Raw genomic sequence first — 20,442 nt, 5'->3', positions numbered from 1 at the left:
GACGCCCTTTACCAACATGGCTGCCCACGCCAGGCCCTCTGGGACTCGTAGTCCGGTTCTCACGCCTCTGCCGCTTCTAAGAGCAGTGCGCGCGCGCGAAAGCCGGCGTGCTGTCGCGATGCCTCCTGGGAGTTGTAGTTCTCTTCCGTATCACTGCCCCTCCTATTTCCGGTGCCGTCACGGGACAGAGCAGTCGGTGACAGCCCCGAAGGCCCCCGCCCCGCGCCCATGGCCGAGCCGGACCGTGAGTCGGGGGCCCCGGTGGGAGGGTCGGGCCGCGCCGGGGCCTGGCTAAGGGCTGCAGGCCCCGGGGCCCGAGGGTAGGCGCGGTTGGACGGGAGATAGGGGCTGCCTGAGGGGAGTGGGATTCCGATGGCCGTTGCTAGGTGGTCCTCGTTACTAGGTTGGAGGGCTGCTGGGTCACGAAGTTTTAAGGGTCCGCTTAGTACGTCCGTTTGTCAAGTTACTAATGGTCGCGTGTTTCTCGCCCCTTGGTTGATGAGGACCCTCGTTACTAAGGACATTATGTTGCCGCGGTCCCGGTTGCTAAGGGTACCTGGAGACAGGGGCAACTGTAGGATGCTAGGGTACCCTGGTGTTCCCTCCTATCTCTTCCCTCTAGTTCCTGTGCCTCTCCTAAACCTACCACCGCCACTGCACCTCCTCTCCCAAACCCGTTTCCCAGCCGAGATATTCCTTCTGATTTTCCCCCTTCCTTGCCAAACTTTTCTCTGCCTTGAAACTAACTCTCCCTGCACACACGCTCACACTACCGTGTCCTTCCTAACTCCTTCTAAGTCTTCCTTCAACCCTGTGCTCCCTAATTTCCCTCCCAAATCTTCCCCTCCCCAGCCTTCTGGCCCCTCTCTAACCAGCCCTCTACAATCTAAGGTCTTTTTGCCCCATCCCCTCCCTCCTTCCACCCCATTTTTACCACTACCCCTGACTCCAGCATAACTAGGTTGGTGGGTCTTCTTGTCCCTGCCACTGCCGCCTTGAACCCTTTCCTGCCCCCTTAACCAGGCCCCCCACTGTAACCACATCTGCTCCCCCTCCTCCCCAGCCTCTGACCCTCTGGAGAACCAGGCAGGGAAGGTGCAGGAGGCTCAGGTGAGATGGGGGAAAGGGTGGAGGGAAGAAGAGAGATGGACTTGCTCCCACATCCCACACCCAGGGGAGGTGGCAGAGGGGAGACAGTGACCCCAGGGCCCTCAGCTCATTATCCCAATCCCTCTCCCCAACGGGTACAGCCTCCTGGGGACTGGAGGCTTCTGGGGACTGTCAGAAAACTGGGCAGCCTCAACCCTAGGACTTCCCTCCCAAGCTTTCCTCTATTTGCTGCACCCCAGTCTTTTCTGAACTTCATTAGTACCTAGTAGACACACTTTCAACTTTGTTCCTGAATTCACAGATCTCATGGATAAGTGACAAGAAAGTGACCCTACAAGGGTGATTATGAAAGTGTAGCTCAAGACACTTTGGAGGCCCAGAAAAACTTGGGAGGTCACAGAAGATGCCAGACAGGCCCTTTTCTGCCTTTTCTGGAGGAACCCACAAGGCTGGTCTAGGAATCAGAGCAAAATATAGTCACAATGTAACAAGTGAAGAGTGACTTAGAATTTTTTTTTTTTTTTGGTACTGAGGATTGAACCCAGGGGTGCTAGCCATTGAACCACATCCCCAGCCCTTTTTTATATTTTATTTAGAGGCAGGGTCTCGCTGAGTTGCTGAGGCTGACTTTGAACTCACAATTCTCCTGCCTCAGCCTCCTGAGCCACTGGGATTACAGGCATGTGACACCATGCCTAGCATGGGAAGCAGTGTTCCACACAGAGGGAACAGCTAATAGGAAGACCTGGGAGCAGGAAAGAGTGTGATGTGTTTGGTCAGTAGTTGGGTAGCTGGGGGTGGTCAGCTAATAATGGCCATGGGTAGCATTTATTGCCTGCTTACTCCAGCTGGGCACTCTGATTAGTGCTTTACATGCATCGTCTCATTTTTAAATTTTTAAAAAATTTTTGACAATGAATATAATACCTTTATTTTATTTATTTATGTGGTGCTGAGGCTCGAACCCAGGGCCTCACATATGTTGGGCAAGTGCTCTATCACTGAGCTACATCTGCAGCCCATATCATCTCATTTAATCTTCCCAGCATCCCTATGGTGGGCCTTTTTCCAGATGAGGAACTTGAGGCAGAACTGTTAGGTAGCTACTCTTCTGTCCCTTGGGTAGAAAAACTGGAAAGGATTTGAAACCCATAAACTCATGGCAGCGGGCACACTGCCCTCTAGATGCTGCAGGAGAGGCAGACTGGCCTCCTCACAGAGGCTCGAAGGCACCCGCCAGCCCCTCAGGCCCTCCTGCTGGGAAAGTTCCCTGTGTCCCCCCAACAGAGCCTCACTGTTGCAGCCTGAAAGAACGTCAGCCCAGCCAGACCCCGAGATCACCCTTCACATGTAGGCAGTGCAGAAACTGGGATTTCAGTACCCCACAAATGCACCGCAGAGCCGAGCTGAGGGTGTGACACTTGGCATCTACTCTCCTGGCTCCCACAGCACAACCACTGCCAGAGAAAAAGGTCTCGTGGTAAGAAGGGATCCTCAGTCCAACAGATATGTGAGGACGTCAATCGCAGCATTGTCTTCAATAGGGCAAACCTGGAAACAGCCCAAATGGCTGTCAGCAGACGTGTAAAATGAACTATGGTTCATCTGTACTGTGTGATACTATGTAGCTGCTTGAAAGAATGAGGTGGATGTGAAAAATGCTAGATGCAGCATTGTACTATGATATGACCTATTTCTGCAAAAATAGTTTATATATGCAGAGAAAACATCTGGAGCAATTACCATTGAGCTGTTAGTAGCGATTGTATCAAGAGGGGTGGGACAGGGAAATCAAAAGGCAACTGCCCAAGTTATGCCTTTTGTAATGGTCAGAGTTTTTGCAAAGCTTGTGAAATCTTAAAAAGCAATGAAAGGGCTGGGGCTGTAGCTGGGCAGTAGGGAACTTGCCCAGCAAGACCCCAGGTTCCATCTCCAGCACTGGGGAAAAAAAAAAAAAGTTGTCATTGTTTTTAAATATGTTTTGAAGGGAGGTTCTTATTCAAAAAAGCTTGAAACATGAATAGTGAGTTATGAGGGAAGAGATATTATCTGAGGGCCTTTAAGTAAAGACTGAGCTGTGGATGTGTGAGATCCATTGCAGGGTGCAGCCCAGAGTAGGCCCGCGTCCAGTGGTGGATGGTTCTGGAGGACCTACTGTCAGCACTAGGCATTCAGTGGTGAACAGACCAAGTCCGGCCCTTTTGGATCTGACATCATGGAAGACTGTGGATGTTTGTTTGAATGATGAGCCTGGAAAAGCCAAGCAATCCTTTGAAGCAGAGGAATGGGCTGACCCAGACAGGCCATCACCTGCAGGGTCACAGGGTAGCTGGAGGTAGAGACTAAGGCCTGGAGCCTAGGAGGAGGCCCAGGCAGGACCCTGGGAGAGAAGACAGGCTGGACCGGACAGAGCCCTGAGGTGGACAGAGGGGTCAGTAGAGAGACTCTCAGGAAGCTGAGTGGACTGTGGCAGGAAGGTAAGAGAGGAAGGTGGGGGGTAGACTAAAGGACAGTGAGAACACACCCAGAGGGGACCTGGGAGGAAGAGCAGGTTTGGGGGAGATGCTGAGGCCAGTTTGGAACACAGAGTGAGGGACTTAGGGGTCACCTAGGATGAAGCCTCAGGAACCCTAGGTCTGGGGATAGTGAGGTGGCATCATCAGTGACTAAGCTGAGGCCACTGGAATAGATGTGACAGTCGCCCAGGGAAGGGAGGGAAAGCCAAGAGGACCCAGGACAGAGTCCCCGAGAGCTGCAGTTAGAGGGGTCCATGCAGGGGGCCTTGGGGGCGAGCCCCAAGACCTTCTGCTGGCACTGCTCATGGGAGTGACTTCAGTGAGCAGGGCCACCAGGCTTCTGGGAAGGAGCAGCAGGCCCAAACTCTGCAGGACAGGGACACAGGCTGTGGATGCCAGGCCTGCGACACAGCAGCAGCTAGCACTTCCGCTTCTGGGGCACCTGCAAGCCTCACTGTGCTAACCCCTCCCATCCTCACCACAGCCCCCGGGCTCCATGCCACTGTGGAGCACTGAGACCAGAAAAGCAAAGCCACCTCCACGAGGTCATGCCCACCGAGCAGCAGGCCCAGGGCCCCTGCCCCGCAGCAGCCCAACCCCGAGCCTCTCTGGTGGCCCAGCACTGGCCCTCTACCCCTCCTCACTTCCTCAGGGCCCTTCCCAGGCAGAACCTTCCCTCCAAGCCCAGTGTCGCTGCCACGCCCACCCCTGCCTCCCTAACCCCACTTCTGGGCTTGGCACCCCACCCCACCCTTCCAGGACTCAGACTCAGACCCTGAAGGAGGAGCTGCTGGCGGAGAAGCAGAAAGTAAGTGTCTTCCTGGAGGGCGGGGAGGGGGTCTGGGGTGTGGAATTTCAGGACCAGGGTCTGGGAATACCCCTGCAGCTCCACCAGGAGTGACATTTCAGCGTATGCAGCAATGCGTGTGGAGCCAGCACCAGAGCAGGGTCTCAGAGGCCACTGGCTGGGCCAGGCCCCGTGCCTTCAGTGGCGGAGAGGACTGGGGATCCCAGGACTGTTCAGGGGCCCTGAGGACATCTACAGGCCTTGGCTGAATGCCCACCAGCTGCTGTCTTTCTTCTTTTTGGTCAGTGGACTTCCTGCGGAACTTCTTCTCCCAGACCCTGGGCCTGGGCTCCCAAAAGGAGCGCCTGCTGGATGAGCTAACCCTGGAAGGGGTGGCCCGCTACATGCAGAGCGAGCGCTGTAAGTCCCCTGCCTGGGCCACTTCCCCCATTGCTGACCTCAAGTGACTTCACACCTTTTATTTGTAACTTGCCTAGCCTGTGCGAGGCACTGGGTTCGATTCTCAGCACCACATATAAATATTAAATAAAATAAGGGTCCCTCGGCAACTAAAAATATATATAAAGAAAAGAAACCCAACTCATAAGCAAAAACAAAACAAAATAAAAAAACCTGTTGACCCTAAAATCCAGCTTTAAGTATGACTAGATCCCGGTGCTTCCTTGTCCGCAACTCTCTGGTGCTGTTTTTCTCTGGTTGGGGTATAAGATCACTCTTGGCAGCTCCAGGTGCAAATTCCACCAGCCTAGCAGCTACTACTACTCAAAGAACATGCGTTTTTCCAGTGGTTGAGGCAAACCACCAGAGATTGACTCCCAATGACCCAAGATGGGTCACATGTCTACCTGAACCAAGCTCTGCGTCTCCGATTGACCAGAGCTGGGTCACACCCCTATGGCTGAATGAATTACAGTGCTCTGATTGGCCAGTCCTGTTTCCTAGAATGAGGTGATAACTATACTTCATAGGGTTGGGATTGCGTGGAACAAACTGAAGACTTGCTCAGAGGCCTGGAACCTAGCAGGAGTGTGGAAATGCTCGCTGTGGCTGTCATTACAAGAAGCTTGTTCGGGGTGTGCCTACTGGCTGGGTCACCGTGAAATTTATCTTTCTTGCAGTGAGTTAAGTCACCGAAGTCTGAGAAATCAGACTCTCTGCAGTCCTCAAGGGGAACAATGGATCCTTTGAGGGTCCTGAACAGCCTTTTGTTGAGAAAGTCTTCTCCAGTTTCCCTGTCCCCAGCTGTCCCCAGCTGCTGCTGTCTCCCCCCTCCAGCAGCCAGTCCTGCTGCCCTGAGCCTGCCTCTCCTGAGAGAGAGGTGCCTATGAGACTGATGCCAATTAATAATGATTGATAATAATTATTACACCTTTAAGGGCCTCCCATTGGATCTTCACATTAGACCTGTGAGGTCATTACTGTAGAAGTGAGCTGGACAAAGGAGGCCCTGAAAGACTGTGACCTGGTGCAAGATCAAATGGCTGGCAAGTGGTAGCATCAGGATTTGACCCCAGGTCTCCTGAATCCAGAACACAAGCTTTCCCTGTCTCAGCGCCCACTGGTTGGAGGCAGGCCTGATCTGATGGCACCTCAGAGACGAAGCCCAGGGCCCAGGCTGTCGCAGGCCTTGACCTCTATTTACCCTTTTCTTCTTCCCTTGGATTGGACACCCCAGGGCACCCAATTCCTGGGACTTCACACTTGCGTCTGTCAGTCAACGAATAGGCAGATGCCTGAGTTCCATGTGGCAGGGCTGCCTGCCAGCCCGCAGCTGAGACAGCCACGCGCTGTTTCTGCTCAGCTGTGTGCTTGTGAACAGAGTCAGCCACATCTTTCCCGTCTTCTTTTATGAGAACTGGTTTTAAAAAAAAAAAATTGTGGAGCAAAATGCTTACAAGTATCCAAATTGTGGGTCTCGAGAATTTCAGTACAATTGGCTCAAAGAATGTGAGTCACACACATGCAGTGATTGCTTGGTGCCGGGCACTGATCTAAGCTTTACGTGAATTAATTCATTCTCTCGGCAGCCTGGAGATCAGTACTGTAATTATGCTGATTTTACAGAGGAGAAAGCTGAATCCTGGGGTGGTAATAGAAACAGTGTCAGAGCCCACAGCCACCAGGGGACAGGCCAGCCATGACTTAAAGCCTGTCTCCACCCTCTACCTGGTGGGTGTGGGCTGAGAGTGGCAGATCCTGGTCTTCCCCTGAAACTGACCACCTTTGAAGTGACTGACGTGTGTTTGCCTACGGGGAAAGGATATGAAAGAGTTCACATAATACGTGAGAAGTACAAGATCATCCAGCTGTTGCCCAGAGGTGGTGATAATGGTTTTGCCTTGCTGGGGATAGAACCCAGGGCCTCAAGCATGCTAGACAAGTGCTCTGCCACTGAGCTACGCCCCCAGGCCGGGAGACTCCTATGGTCCTGCATCTCTTTCCAGGGAATGCCCCCCATCCACCACACCCACAGCCTTCTCCCCAGGCCTAGTATATTTTTAAACTTTTACTCAAGAGACTCCTTCTGGATTCTTCCTAAATTGGTATCATTTCAAACTGTGCATTCTTTGGCCCCTTGCTGACTCTTCTGGGCAACTGTATTCCCCAATCTGAGCCTTGGCTTCCTTGATTCTAACATGGTGGTGTAACACCATTCCCCTGGAGATGGTTGGGACGACCATCATGCATCTGAAACACCTTCCTGACCTGGGGGATGCAGTGTCAGGGCCAGAATGGGTGATGTTATTGTAAAGGCTGAGCAAAGCTTGTCAAATGACGTTCACCTCTCCTCCAGGTCGCAGGGTGATCTGTTTGGTGGGAGCCGGAATCTCCACTGGTAAGTGTCCCCTCCCCCCAGCAGGCGCCCCAGAAATGGCAGAGCACCTCCTGGGGGCTTGGCAGGGCCCTCTGAGACCTTCCTGGGGGTGGTATGCAGGGACCGGTACCCCTGATATATCGCTCCCTGCCCCTCTCTGCCAGCCGCCGGCATCCCCGACTTCCGCTCTCCATCTACTGGCCTCTACGCCAACCTGGAGAAATACCATCTTCCCTACCCTGAGGCCATCTTTGAGATTGGCTACTTCAAGGTATACCTCTGTCCCGAGGGAGGGAGGGGAAGGTTGCCTGGCTCCAGCCTCACCTCACCTGGGGCATCTGGCGCTCCACCTGTCTCTCCCACAGAAGCACCCGGAACCTTTCTTTGCCCTTGCCAAGGAACTCTATCCTGGGCAGTTCAAGGTGAGATTTTTTCCCGTAGGGAGGCGGGGGGAGCAGACCTGGAGAAGCCCTCTCCAGGCCTTGCGGCCAAATACTCCATAGTCCTCAAGCACAGGGATTCCGGGCAGCCTCTGCCCCCACCCGCGGTGTCTGCCACCCACCCACCACCTGATGTCCATTTCCTCCTCTGTGAAATGGGCTGGCGCTGGGCTCCCTCGTGAGGCCACCGTTCCAGGGCAGGCCGAGTGCTGGACGGTTTCCCGCGTGGGGCAGTGGCTGCGGACATTGCAGCTGTCCCTACTCCCCTCCAGCCGACCGTCTGTCACTACTTCATCCGCCTGCTGAAGGAGAAGGGGCTGCTCCTGCGCTGCTATACACAGGTAGGTGGGAAGGTGGGCAGGAGTGGTGTGCTCAGGGCTTGGGGACACTCGCCAGATGTGACCTACGTGAGTCGCTTCCTCTCAGCCTCAGTTTCCCTTGCAGTAACCAGGCTCCAGAATGCTTCACCCACTCGGTGTGTGGACAGGCGGCAGTGAACTCCTCTCAGTCGCCAAAGGGCCCGTCCGAGGCTTTTATATGGACACCACAATGGCCCAGATTTTCTATTTGTTTTGAGAGCTTTCTAGCAGATGACACCAAAGTGATTGGAGCTACAAAATCACTGTGACAGTTTCCAGGTGGACATTTTATCTTAAGGAAGGGACACAGAACTTTGTGTTCATTTGCATGATTATAACTATGGCACTGGCTGTGCCCAGGGAACTCAGGCAAGGACAGCTCACATTGCTGCTTCTAGTTTACTCAGCAGGACTTGTAGAGTCTCACATGGTAAAAGAAGTCCGTGCCTCTATCTTTGTTTTATCAATATGTTTTGAAATTACATGATGTGCTACGGCAGCATCCACTCATGCGATAAACCTGACCTCAGAACGCCAAATAAAACTGGAATATAAGTAGGTGTCGTAGCCAGGCATGGTGGGCTGGTCTGTAATCCCAACAACTTGGGAGGCTCAGGCAGGAGGAAGGTCAGCCTCAAAAATTTAGCAAGACCCTGTCTCAAAAAAAATTTTTTTTTATTTTAAAGAGGGATGGAGATATAAAGCTCAGTGTGAGAACACTTGCTCAGCATATGCCAGGTCCTGGGTTTGATCCCCAGTACTACAAAATAAATACATAAATACTTTAAAAATAAAAATAAAAATCCTTTCTGCACTGTTTGGCACCTGCAGTTTTAGAAATTGCCACCAGGGGGAGGACGAATGCTTAAAAGCTGCGTCCAAATTTCTCAAATGGAGTTGTAGTGGGCTGTGGTGGCCGCAGGAGAGGGGGCAACTTCCTCCTTCAGGGGTTGCCCAAGCCCAGGACAGACCTGGCTCAGTCAGCTCTACTCACAGGGTATGAGGTGATAGTAAGAACTGACTTAAAGCCAAGTGTTTGCTTTCTTTTTCTTTTTCTTTTTTTCTTTTCTTTCTCTCTCTCTTTTTTTTTTTTTTTTTTTTTTTGGTGCTGGGGATTGAACCCAAAGTTGCTTTACCACTGGCTTTACCACGTCCCCAGCCCTTTTTATTTTTTTATTTTGAGACAGAGCCTAAGTTGTTGAGACTGACTGGAACTTGCAATCCTCCTGCCTCAGCCTCCCTAGTCACTGGGATTATAGGCATGTGCCACCACACGTAGCATAAGCCACGGGCTTTCTAAGGATGTTCACTGAGTGCCAACCCAGTCCCAGCAAACTGAGCAGAAATGTCTGCCCTTCTGGAACTGATACCTTCATGTTGGCGGGGAGGTCACAAGGTCAAGATGGAGAAGTTGCAGATCTAGTACGTCAGATGGTGACAGGTCTCTGGAGCACAGTCACGCAGGGAGAAGGATCAGGAGGTTGGTGGTGGGAGTGCTGTTGTGAACAGGCCTCCAGGAGAAGGGGACATTTAAGCAAAATCTGCAAGAGGCCAGGAAGGAGCCTTGGGGTCCTGGGGAGCAGTCAGGTCCCCAGGCAGGGCTGTGTTTGGCACGTTCAAAGAATGCCAAGAAGCCAGACCTGAGTGAGCACTGAGGAGAGGTGGAGGAGAGAGTCAGGGAGGTGACAAGGGCAGGTCATACAGGCTCCGCGGGTCACAGGGAGAGCTGCAGCCTTTCCTGAGAGGAGGGGTTTGGGCAGGGAATGGCATGCCTCTGGCTGCACCTGGGACAGACTAGGGTTGGGGGAGGCAGAGGGGCTGCAGAGACCAGGCCCCACCAGAGAGAACGAGTCCATCCCAGGTGCTAGGGGGCGGGGTGCATGGAGGCCAAGAGTGGACAGGTTTTGAAGCTGTGGGGAAGGCGGAGCCCCAGAACCTGCTTCCTGGATTGGCTGTGCCGAGAGAGGAAGAAGAGGGTCAAGGAGGACCCCAGAGTTCTGAGCTGAGCACCTGCCGCCTCTTCCTGAGACTGGGGGCAAAGGCAGGGCGGTAGCCGAGGCTTTGGCTGCAGGCACGAGAGGTGTGAGACAGTGGACAGCGGAGCCTGGGTTGGAGCAGAAAGTTCCCAGCTAGAGAAGCAGCGAGGGGCTGCTCAGCGTTTTCCCTGATGGCCCTGTGGAAGGCAGACACCCCAGCCCCAGCGGGACAGCCCAGCCATGCATTCTGTTCACCAGAAAACCAACAGAAGTACGTTTGGGTCAGTGTGAAGTACGCGGCATCTGCCCGCTCCCTGCGATTTAAAATTTAATCAATTATTTAATTAGTTTGTTTATTTATTTATTTGACATGGGGTCCTGCTGTGTTGCCCAGACTGGACTCCAACTCCTAGGCTAACCCATCCTCCTGCCTCAGCCTCCCTAGTAGCTGTGACTACAGGTACCGCCACTGTGCCCAGCTTCCTACCTGAGATATGTAAAGCATGGATCTAACTCCACGTGTGGATTTTAAATAGTTCATTATATAAAATATATCAAGGCAGAAAAAAATGTTCCACTCTCATGCTTCATGAAATGGTTCATCTCATCCTCTCCTGTCATCTCAGTCCCTTTTTGAGTCACTGACCTAGTTTTCTGGAACACACCATCTTTCACTCTTTCCAAATTGTGATGATGCAGCACTTTTGAAGCTACATGCAATGCTGCTATTGGCTCAAGACCCAAGTGCCGATTCACACATCCAGACAGTTGTCGCCTTCATTCAAGGCTCTGTGATCTCCACAGCCCACAGCTTTGAGGCCTTATAAATCATATATATGGTGTTCACACTACGCTTGTATTTGGTTTTTTCTTCATTTGGCCTCATGTCTGGAAGAACCTTCTGTGTCCACACCCGCAGAGCAGTCTCATGCTTTTTTTTTTTTTTTTTAAACGGTGCTGGGGATGGAACCCAGGACCTTGTGCTTGCAAGGCAAGCACTCTACCAACTGAGCTACCTCCCCAGCCCCCCCATGCTTTTTAAAAGCTGCTTCTTAGCTACTCAGGAGGCTGAGGTAGGAAGGATCACAAGCTCAAGGTCAGCTTGGCCATCTTAGCAAGACCTTGTCTCAAAATATGATGGTTTCTTTTAACTCTGCTGTTATAGGGTAAAAGCAGCCACAGACAACAAGGGAATGAGCGAGCCTCACTGTATCCCAGCACAGCTTCATTTATGGAGCCTGGAATTGAGTTTCTTATAATTTTCACTTGTCATGTACTATTATTATCTTGATTTTTAAAAACCATTAAAAAATATAAAGGCCATTCTCAGCTCAGTACCTGACAAAAGGGGGTGGCTGGCTGGATTCTGGCAGGAGGCCACCATTTGCCAACCCCACCTTAAAGCAACCGCTAAAATAACAAAACAGAACAATAACTAATAAGCCAGCAAAAGAAATAAAATGGAATAACAAAAAACTACCCTTCCAAAAAAAAGGCAGAAAATGAGGAAAAAGGAAATAAAAATGAGCTATATAGAATACGTATAATAGCAATGTGATAACTATAATCATATCAGTAATTAAGCACAAATGGTCTAAATAGTTTCGTTGAAAGACCAAGCTGGTGGCGCATGCCTGTCCTCCTAGCTACCTGGGAGGCTGAGACAGGATTGTAAGTTTGAGGTGAACTTTGACAATTTAGCAAGACCCTGTCTCAAAAAAAAAAAATTTTTTTTTAAGGGCTGGGGATGTAGTTCAGTAGTAGATGTCCCCGGGTTCATTCCCCAGCACCACACACGCACGCACGCACACCGTGTTTGCAGCAGGTGTGGTAGTGTGCCGTGGGGTAGGGTCATGTCGGCAGACACTTGAGCCATATCCCCAGCCTGAGTCTCCCTCTTCTGCAAGCACTCCTCTCTATTTTCAGATTTCAATACAAAGGTCAGTTGGGGAGAGCCCCAGCCCCTGCCCTTTCACCCTCCTTGACCTAAACTTAGTTCGGTGCTGGGGCGGGAAGAGAGCATCACTGAGGAGAAGGCGTATCTTCAAATACGTCAGGAGAACAAGGTGGCAATGGCAGCTCACAGGCAGGATGCTCCATATGAGACTCTGCCACCGAGGGTGCTGGCTGCATGCCAGGGCAAGGCCCCTGCCCGGGCTCAGGGACTGAGCTGCCCCTCAACAGAGGACCACCCATCCACCCAGAGGAACTGAGATCTTTTTCCATTTGCACCAGCACAGCACATGAGCCGGGGCCACTCTGCCAGGACAGTGTTTTGATGGGTAACAGAATTTTGAGACCAAAAAATGAGTCATGGCTTCAAAATCAGGAGCTGTCACAGGAAAGTCCAGACTTCAGGCTTCTCCAATCAGACCTGTCTGCATCTTACACACCTTTTCAGGTGGAGTTAAGAGACCCCTGAGCTCTCTAAAAACTGCCCTCTGTCTGTGCAGGCCCCTCCCTACTATGCCCTATTTCCTGCAGGACGCTGAGACCAAGTGTCAGGAGCCTTGATTTTCTTGAAGAGAAAACCACTTCCTGTGCCACATTCCTCCCCTGACCTGCTCCCCTCCCTCGAGGTCGCTGCTGTGACTTATTTTCTGTGTCTCCTGTGGAGCTGTTCCATGCCCAGGCCAAAAGATGTGGGCACACAAGCTCATACACAGGAACACACTGCCTGACAGTATGTAGGCTAGCTGTAGAGGACACGTGGGACAGTGGCCCCTTAAGATTATATTGCCTGATTTGAAAAGTTGGATTCAAGGTGGCAGTAGGTACATTAACTTACCAACATCACTTTATGTTCGCGGTGGAGATACTCATTATCTTATTCTATGTAGAATATAAAACTCTAAAATATTTGATTTCTTAGTTCAGTTCATTTTATGTTAAATGTGTGGTTAAATTCTGGTGAGATTTTTGGCATTTTGATTGCGATAGTGGTTTTAAGAAGAAATGCCCACGGGCTGGGGACATAGCTCAGTGGTGGCATGCCTGCCCAGCATGCAAGAGGCCCTGGGTTCAATCCCAGTACTGCCAAAAAGAAAAATAATAATCCATGTGTGTACATACCAAAAACATGTCCACCCAAAATACGTATTTTAAGCTTACAAACTTTATCTCAATAAATTTGTAACCTTAAAAAAAAGTTATATTGCCTGGCTGGGTACAATGGCGCATGCCTGTGATCCTGGATATTGTGGAAACTTAGGATCCCTTGAACCCAGGAGTTCAAGATCAGCTCTGGCCACACAGCAAGACCCTAAAAAAGAAAGGAAGGAAGGAGGAAGGAAAGAAAGAAAAGAAAAAGAGCTGGGGTCGTAGCTCAGGGGTAGAGCGTGAAGCCCGGGCTCAGTCCCCAGCAGCGCTCCCCGAAAGGTCATAGGGCCTTAGTGACATTCCAGCTGCCCTAGTTCACACTGTGGTGACAGTGAGGAATTGCTTAGCAACGCATCTCTCAAAACCTGTTCCGTCCTCAAGGGGCACGAGGTTGGGCTTTTTCCCCTCCGGCAGGCCCGGCTTATGTTCTCCGTCCTGCGTGGCATGGCGGAGAGACCGTCTCCTGTCGGCACACGTGGCCTTACTCTCTTTTATTGTTGTCTCTCCGTCGAAAGCGAGGCCACAGGTAGCACAGGGACTCCGAAGTACATCGTCCTCCCTGCTTTCAGCTTCGCTTTCTGTTCAGGTTTAGGTTCCCTGCCATCAACTTCAGCCCCAAAATATGAAATGGAAATTTCCAGAAATAAACAGTCCACAAGTTTTCAGCTGAGTAGCGTAATGAGATCTTAGGCTGTGCTGCTCCATCCCACCCAAAATATTCATCTACGTTTCTTGCAGCATTTCCAGGCCAGACATGCTCCACCTGTCTGTCACTTAGTAGCCATCTTGATTATCAGATTGACTGTCATGGTGCCCCAGGGCTGATGTCCATCTAGCCCTTATTTAATTATGTTCCCAAAACGCAAGAGTAGTGATGCAGAGAGACACAAGGACATAAGGACATAAAGCGTAGAAGGCCAGGACATACTAATTCTGGTTCCGCATGGCAGAGTTGCAGGTTACAACTCTGCAGGTTGCAGTTGTTAGGAAAAGAACAGTACAGATAATTCCTGATTCAGATGCTTCAACTTGTGATTTTTCAACTCTACATGGTAAAAGGGCATTCTGCAAAGACCATATTTTGAAGTAGTTGGGTGGGTACTTGGCCACTGAGCCACCTTGCAGCCCTTTTTTGTATTTCATATAGAGACAGGGTCTCCCTGAGTTGCTTGGCACCTTGCTTTTGCTGAGGCTGGCTTTGAACTTGTGATCCTCCTGTCTTAGCCTCCAGAGCCACTGGGATTATAGGCATGCGCCACCATGCCTGGCCATATTTTGGATTTTGAACTTATTTTTTGTTGTTGTTTATTTTGTTTTGTTTTGTTTTGTTTTGTTTTGTTTTGTACCAGGGATTGAACCCAGAGGGACTTAACTGCTGAGCCACTTCCCCAGCCCTTTTTATTTTTCATATGGAGACAGAGTCTCACTAAGTTGCTTACGCCCTCGCTAAGTTTTGAGGCTGGCCTCAAACTGTCATCCTCCAGCCTCAGCCTCCTGAGTCACTGGGATTATAGGCATGTGCCACCACAATTGGCTGAATTTTGAACTTTTATCTTTCCTGAGACTATTGATGTGATGCTGGGTGGCCACAGCAAGCCGCACTCCTCTTCAGCCTCATGCTCACAGAGGAGACAACTAACACTCTACAGTGCCTTGGGCACTAAGCTGTGACACCTCGCAGGGTACACAGTGCCTCTGCACTTAGGCTGTTTTCACCTTGTGACAGCTTATCAGGACACAACCCCATCATAAGGCTGAAAGCATCTGTATACACAGGATTTGACACTACCCAAAATTGCAGTCATTTTGGGGGGTCTGGGAACACATCCCCCATGGATAATGGGGGCTGCTGTAGTTCTTGGACACATCATTTAGTTATTTGGAAGAACACAGTGTACTCACTTGCAAGGGATGGAAATAGCAGACTGGGTCGACTACCAAAGGCAAAAGCAGGATTTCTATCAGGGCGGGGACATGTGAGGGGTCTGGGAACAGTGCCTCTTGTCTGCGTGTTTTGGGGATAAGCTGATCACTGGCAGGGTGCTGAGAGGGCAATCGGAGCCAGGGCCATCTGCCCATGAGAGGAAACCCTTCCCATTGTTTGCAGAGTCTCTCAGAGACCTTGTAAGTTCAGCTGCAGGCTGCGTGTGACAGGCCACCTCTGTGTCACATCTGCCAAGGGTCTTCATCACCACCTGCCTCAGCAGCAGTTGTCATTGGGAACAAGAGCTGCTCCATTGGGACTGGGCACTTCCAGAAAATTGAGAGGATATTCTGGCCAGTTTCATACAAAAAATGTCTTAAAAAGAATATAGGTTAATGTGTCATCTGTGAAACAGACAGTAACGCCTGCTAAGTAGAAAATCATTGTGTTTAAAACCAAATCAGCCCTCCTGAATCATTTGTTTATGTCAGTGTATGTCCAGGACTGCCATGGGTGGCTGTGCAGGTTGGGTACTGCCCAAGGATGCCACATCCGAGCCGGCTCCATTCACAACAAACATTAGAGATTCGCACATTTATTTCAACAAACTTCTGGCAAGTGGTAGTAAGTGCCTGGCTCTCTTAACAAAATTATTTTTCTGAAAAACAGAAGCAAAGTGGCCTGCAGAAAAATGTCACATGAGCTGGTGGTAGCCGTGGGCCTGGCCTTGTAGACATTTGAGTTTGGGCCCCAGTCTTTAAGCAACCCTGGCTGTTTTGAATGTTTTTTTTGTTTGTCTGTTTTTTGTTTTTGAGATGTGGTCTCATTAGGTTGCCCAGGCTGGCCTCAAACTTGTGATCCTCCTGCCTCAGCCTCCTGAGTGACCCACGCCTGGCTTGTAACCCTGACTGTTGACCCTTTGGTGGCCCCATTCCAGACACACCTGCCACTGGCTTCTCCCCCTCCTCCCTCTGGGCCCACTTGCTTCTCCTGGCCTCAGCTCCCTCCTCTTTTTTTCTTTTTTAAATATATTTTTAGCTGTAGATGGACACAGTGCCTTTATTTTATGTCTTTACTTGTGTGTGGTGCTGAGGAGGGAACCCAGGCCTCACCTGGGCCAGGCCGGCGCTCTGCCCCTCAGCCCCAGCCCCAGCCCGTCCTCCTGACCGGATCCCCTCCATCTCTCTTCCCAGAACATAGACACACTGGAGCGAGTGGCAGGGCTGGAGCCTGAGGACCTGGTGGAAGCCCATGGCACCTTCTACACGTCGCACTGCATCAGTCCCCTGTGCAGGCGCGAGTACTCGCTGAGCTGGATGAAAGGTGAGCCGGGAGGCCAGGCACCAGGAACGGGTCTCCACGTAGCGGGCAGCTGCGCGTCCTGCTCAGCTCCTGGGCTCCCAGCCCCCGGGGGTAGGTGGCGGCAGCTGCACAACCAGGCCGTGGTGCTCGGCTCCAGAGCAGGATCAGTCACACGGAGACAGTCCCTAAACGGTCACGTGGCCTCTCCTGTGCAGTCCCCAGACCCTAGCTCTGTGTCCTTTTAAATGCTGACCCCGTCTTACCGAAAGGCCCACGGAGGCAGATCCAGCTGCATCCTGAGCACAGCACTGTCCCGCAGGACGTCCTGAGAGGAGAGAAACTGCCACAACTGCACTACGAGGATGGCCACTTGCCACATGGCTGCTGAGCACCGGAAATGTGACTAGGTCAACAGAGGAGTTGAATTTTTGCAGGGGCGAGTAGTAGGGTTTGAACCCGGGTGCTTTGCCACTGGGCCGCCTCCCCAGCCCTTTCATTTTTATCTTGAGATAGGGCTCTCATGAAGCCATCCAGGCCAGCCTCAAACTTACGATCCTCCTGCCCCAGCCTCCCAGGTTGCTGAGATTTCAGGCATGTGCCACCACACTCAGCTTTGAATTTTTAATTTTGTTAAAATTTTTATCAATTTAAATTGCACAGGTCCCATGTGGCTTTCTTCGACTGCCATATCGGACAGTGTGAGCAGAACCCATGGCGCACAAGGCTGGCTGCAGGCCTGGTCAAGGGAGGGGCTGGGGCTGATGCAAGGAATACAGGCCTCAAGGCTTGCTGGAGCTGTCGTCCCCGTTCACGTAAGGACAGCTTCCAGGGTAACAGCCAGCAGTGCACACGGCTCGAAGGCCAGGGCAAGCCTACGTCTGACATCACTGTGCCGAGAGAAGCCACCATCTCGCCCATGGAGAGCCATTTCTGATACTCTTTATGCTGACTTAACAGAGCCTCTGGTGTCCACAGAACGTCAGGACAGCTGTGCGCTGGCACTAGCACCCCTGGGGGTGACCTTTCTGACCAAATGCCAGTCGACCACCCGGGCCTGCAGCTGGCGACACACAATGCACAGCGCCCCATTATGTCTCACGGCAGGAGCTCTCGCACCACCCACAGCAGAGCACGTGGCCGGTGCAGAAATGTCCCCAGTGACGCCCGTCAAGACCGTCTCTGAATGTTTTTATTGAATGAACGAGTGAATAGTTGGACAAACGCGTTCCAATTGCATGGATCGCAAGTGACAGGGATGCTTTCCAGTTCCCTAATACATAGTCAGCAAAAAGGGTGATTGTTACAAGGACGGGCTGGGGTCTGTCACAGAGCCCAAGGATGGAAAGCAGCTGACCCTGAGGTTCTGTCCCTCCTGGATCATTTGCATGTCCTTCCCTCTCTCTGCTGCTGACTCAGGCTTGGGAGTCATCAGGTCCCTGTGACCCCAGGGGAAGTAGGGCTGCCCTCTGAGGCTCCCTGGAAGCAGGCCACCCCTGTTCCCGGTCGGGGGCTCGGAGGGCCCCATGCACCTGTCAGGCACGGGTTCTGCTCCTGTGTCCATTTTTCCTTCAGTAGCTGTGGACGGGGTTACTGAGAGCTGCCCCTAGGCCTGGGGAGGAGGGGACAGTTCTCTGAGAAGGGGGGTCTTTTCTGAGCGGGGCAGCCATCCCAGGAGGGGCCCCAGCGACTGGGGTGTGTATGTTGACAGTGGAGGAGGGGCGGGGGCCCTGCCAGGGTCTCATGTCCTTCTCCTCCCGTCTCTCCTGCCAGAGAAGCTCTTCTCCGAGGCCACTCCCCGGTGTGAGAAATGTCAGAGCGTGGTGAAGCCTGGTGAGCCCCTGCTGCCCGCTCCAAACACGGTGCCCCTGCCCCACCTCCGGCCACCTCTGCTCCCTAGCCAGTGCCCCCAGCCGTCCTGGGAAGAGGGGGTTCTGTCCCCTGCCAGTCCCCACCACTCCCCAACTCCTGCCCCAGCCTCAGGTCTGCCTCCACCCCTGCCTATCTTTGTCTCCTGTGTCACTGTCTCCTGTCTCTGTGTCCGTCCATCTGTCTCCCCCTCAGACATCATTTTTTTTGGCGAGAACCTCCCAGCGCGCTTCTTCTCGTGCATGCAGTCGGTAAGTGCCTTCCCCAGCGACGCTGGGGTGGGCCGCGGGGGGGGGGGTGCTCCTAGCCTGAGCCAGGCCCGGGTCCTCACCGGCTGCTCCACCACAGGACTTCCTGAAGGTGGACCTCCTCATCGTCATGGGCACCTCCCTGCAGGTGCAGCCCTTCGCATCCCTCATCAGCAAGTAGGTCGGGCCGGGTGGGTGGGGAATGGCGGGAAGGGGCCAGGCGGCCCTGACCACCCAGCTCTCCACCCCAGGGCCCCCCTCTCTACCCCGCGCCTGCTCATCAACAAGGAGAAGACGGGCCAGGTGAGTCCTGGGACCCAAGGGCCAGCCCGGGGCCTCTCCAGTGGCCACAGTGAAAGTGCAGGAGGGCAGCCCTCCTCTTGGCTGCTTCCTGGGGTGGCCTCGCTCCCGGACAGCTGCTTTCTTGGGGGATCCCTGCTGGGGCCTGACGGAGGGAGACGCAGCTGCCGGGCACATGGCATTCTGGGAACAGGTGTCCCTAGCACCCTGGGTACAAGAATCCAGGGAGGCTCGAGTCCCGGTGCAGAGTGGCGAAGGCTCGGCACCAAAGCTGCGCCCCGAGTCCTGTGCCAGCCTCCCCAGGTGTCGCTGCCATCGCGTACCCTGTAGGGAAGCCTGACAAGGAAACCCTAGTGGAGGCGCCCTGTTTTAAAGATCCCTTTCCGGCCCAGGCAGTTGAATCCTCAGATGCAGCGCCTGTGGCGTGGTGGGGGGTGGCGCTGCAGCCCCACGGGGCGCCAGGGCTGTCCCCATCATGCAGATAAGGTCCAGAGAGGCCCAGGCCCTTGACCAAAATCAGGGAGCTGGATTCACAGCCCGGCCATCGGCCCCGCCGGTGCCCTCAGTTCCCCCTCCCCTGCAGACGGACCCGTTCCTGGGAATGATCACAGGCCTGGGCGGAGGCATGGACTTCGACTCCAAGAAGGCCTACAGGTGAGGCCAGCTGGGCTGCGAGCCCACCAGCGACTGCCAAGGTGGGAGGGAGGGCAGAGGCCATGGACCCAGGACCCGCAGAGGCCTGGGCCAGAACTGACTCTCCTGCCCGCGCTACAGGGACGTGGCCTGGCTGGGTGACTGTGACCAGGGCTGCCTGGCCCTTGCTGACCTCCTTGGATGGAAGGTGAGAGGCTGAGGGACCCCAGCCTGCCCTGATCCCAGTCCTTGGACCCCACCCCAACCCGTGGGTGCTCTGACCCTCTGCTATTCGGTGACCTCTGATTTCTGTGAACTCTTCCCTGCAGAAGGAGCTGGAGGACCTTGTTCGGAAGGAGCATGCCAGCATAGACGCCCAGTCTGGGTCGGGGAGCCCCAACCCCAACACCGTAGCTTCCCCCAGGAAGTCCCCACCTCCTGCCAAGGAGGAGGCCAGGACCGCAGAGCGGGAGAAGTCCCAGTGACAGCCCCATCTCCCAGGCAGGACGGCCAGATCCTCTGGGACAGCAGAGCCCCAACCAGCACTGGCCCCTCTAACTCACAGCTCTTTTCTGGGGAGATCAGGATACCCCCTCAGTCTCCTAACCACTCCCTCCTAAAATGGGTCCCAGCCACCCCCACCTTATCCCCACAAATCTCTAACCTCTCCTTCAGGCCAAGGCCTGCGCAGCCTGCTCTAACAGCCCACGATCTCTAACCACTCTGGGGGGAAGGAGCAGCCTCCCCTAATCTTTAACTGCTCCCAGGAGTCCAGGGGTGCCCCAAACTTCTGTCACCAGAGGGGGCTGAGGGCCTCATTCTCTCTACCACTTCAGGGACCTGTGTGGGGGTGGGTTCCCAGCCTGCTGGGGCTCCTGGGCCTCCGCCTCCAACTCCGAAGTAGGTGCTGGGCCCCCTTCCCTGGGACCCACTTCCCTCATGGGGCTGAGCACAAGATGTTGCTTATTTGGAGACAAATTAAAAACAAAAACAAAACCAACTAACCTTCGCTGTCTCGTGTCTGTGTTCCTTTCTGTGGGTCCCCA

The 20,442-nt window shown here is 53.1% G+C and overlaps 1 protein-coding gene across 2 annotated transcripts; it reads left to right on the top strand.

Moving 5' to 3' along the window:
- The first annotated feature begins 114 nt into the window (after nt 1–114).
- Nucleotides 115–20,400, top strand: SIRT2 (sirtuin 2). 2 transcript variants are annotated; one of them, XM_079119365.1, is made up of 16 exons: nt 160–244; nt 1,064–1,110; nt 4,386–4,434; nt 4,720–4,833; nt 7,229–7,270; nt 7,414–7,520; nt 7,615–7,671; nt 7,962–8,030; nt 16,241–16,370; nt 18,120–18,179; nt 18,411–18,466; nt 18,564–18,640; nt 18,715–18,766; nt 19,347–19,417; nt 19,538–19,604; nt 19,726–20,400. In XM_079119365.1, exons 1-16 carry the CDS (start codon nt 229–231, stop codon nt 19,879–19,881), a joined length of 1,170 nt encoding a protein of 389 aa, XP_078975491.1. In that variant the 5' UTR covers nt 160–228; the 3' UTR covers nt 19,882–20,400. The 2 variants fall into 2 exon arrangements, with proteins under 2 accessions (XP_078975490.1, XP_078975491.1); XM_079119364.1 differs by lacking the exon at nt 1,064–1,110 and having other exon boundaries at nt 115–244.
- Nucleotides 20,401–20,442: the final 42 nt, after the last annotated feature.

The sequence above is a fragment of the Sciurus vulgaris genome (assembly GCF_902686455.1).
Source record: "Sciurus vulgaris genome assembly, chromosome: 17".
NCBI classification, from domain to species: domain Eukaryota; kingdom Metazoa; phylum Chordata; class Mammalia; order Rodentia; family Sciuridae; genus Sciurus; species Sciurus vulgaris.
The sequence above is the reverse complement of the archived record's forward strand: the minus strand, read 5'-3'. Positions and strand labels throughout refer to the sequence as shown.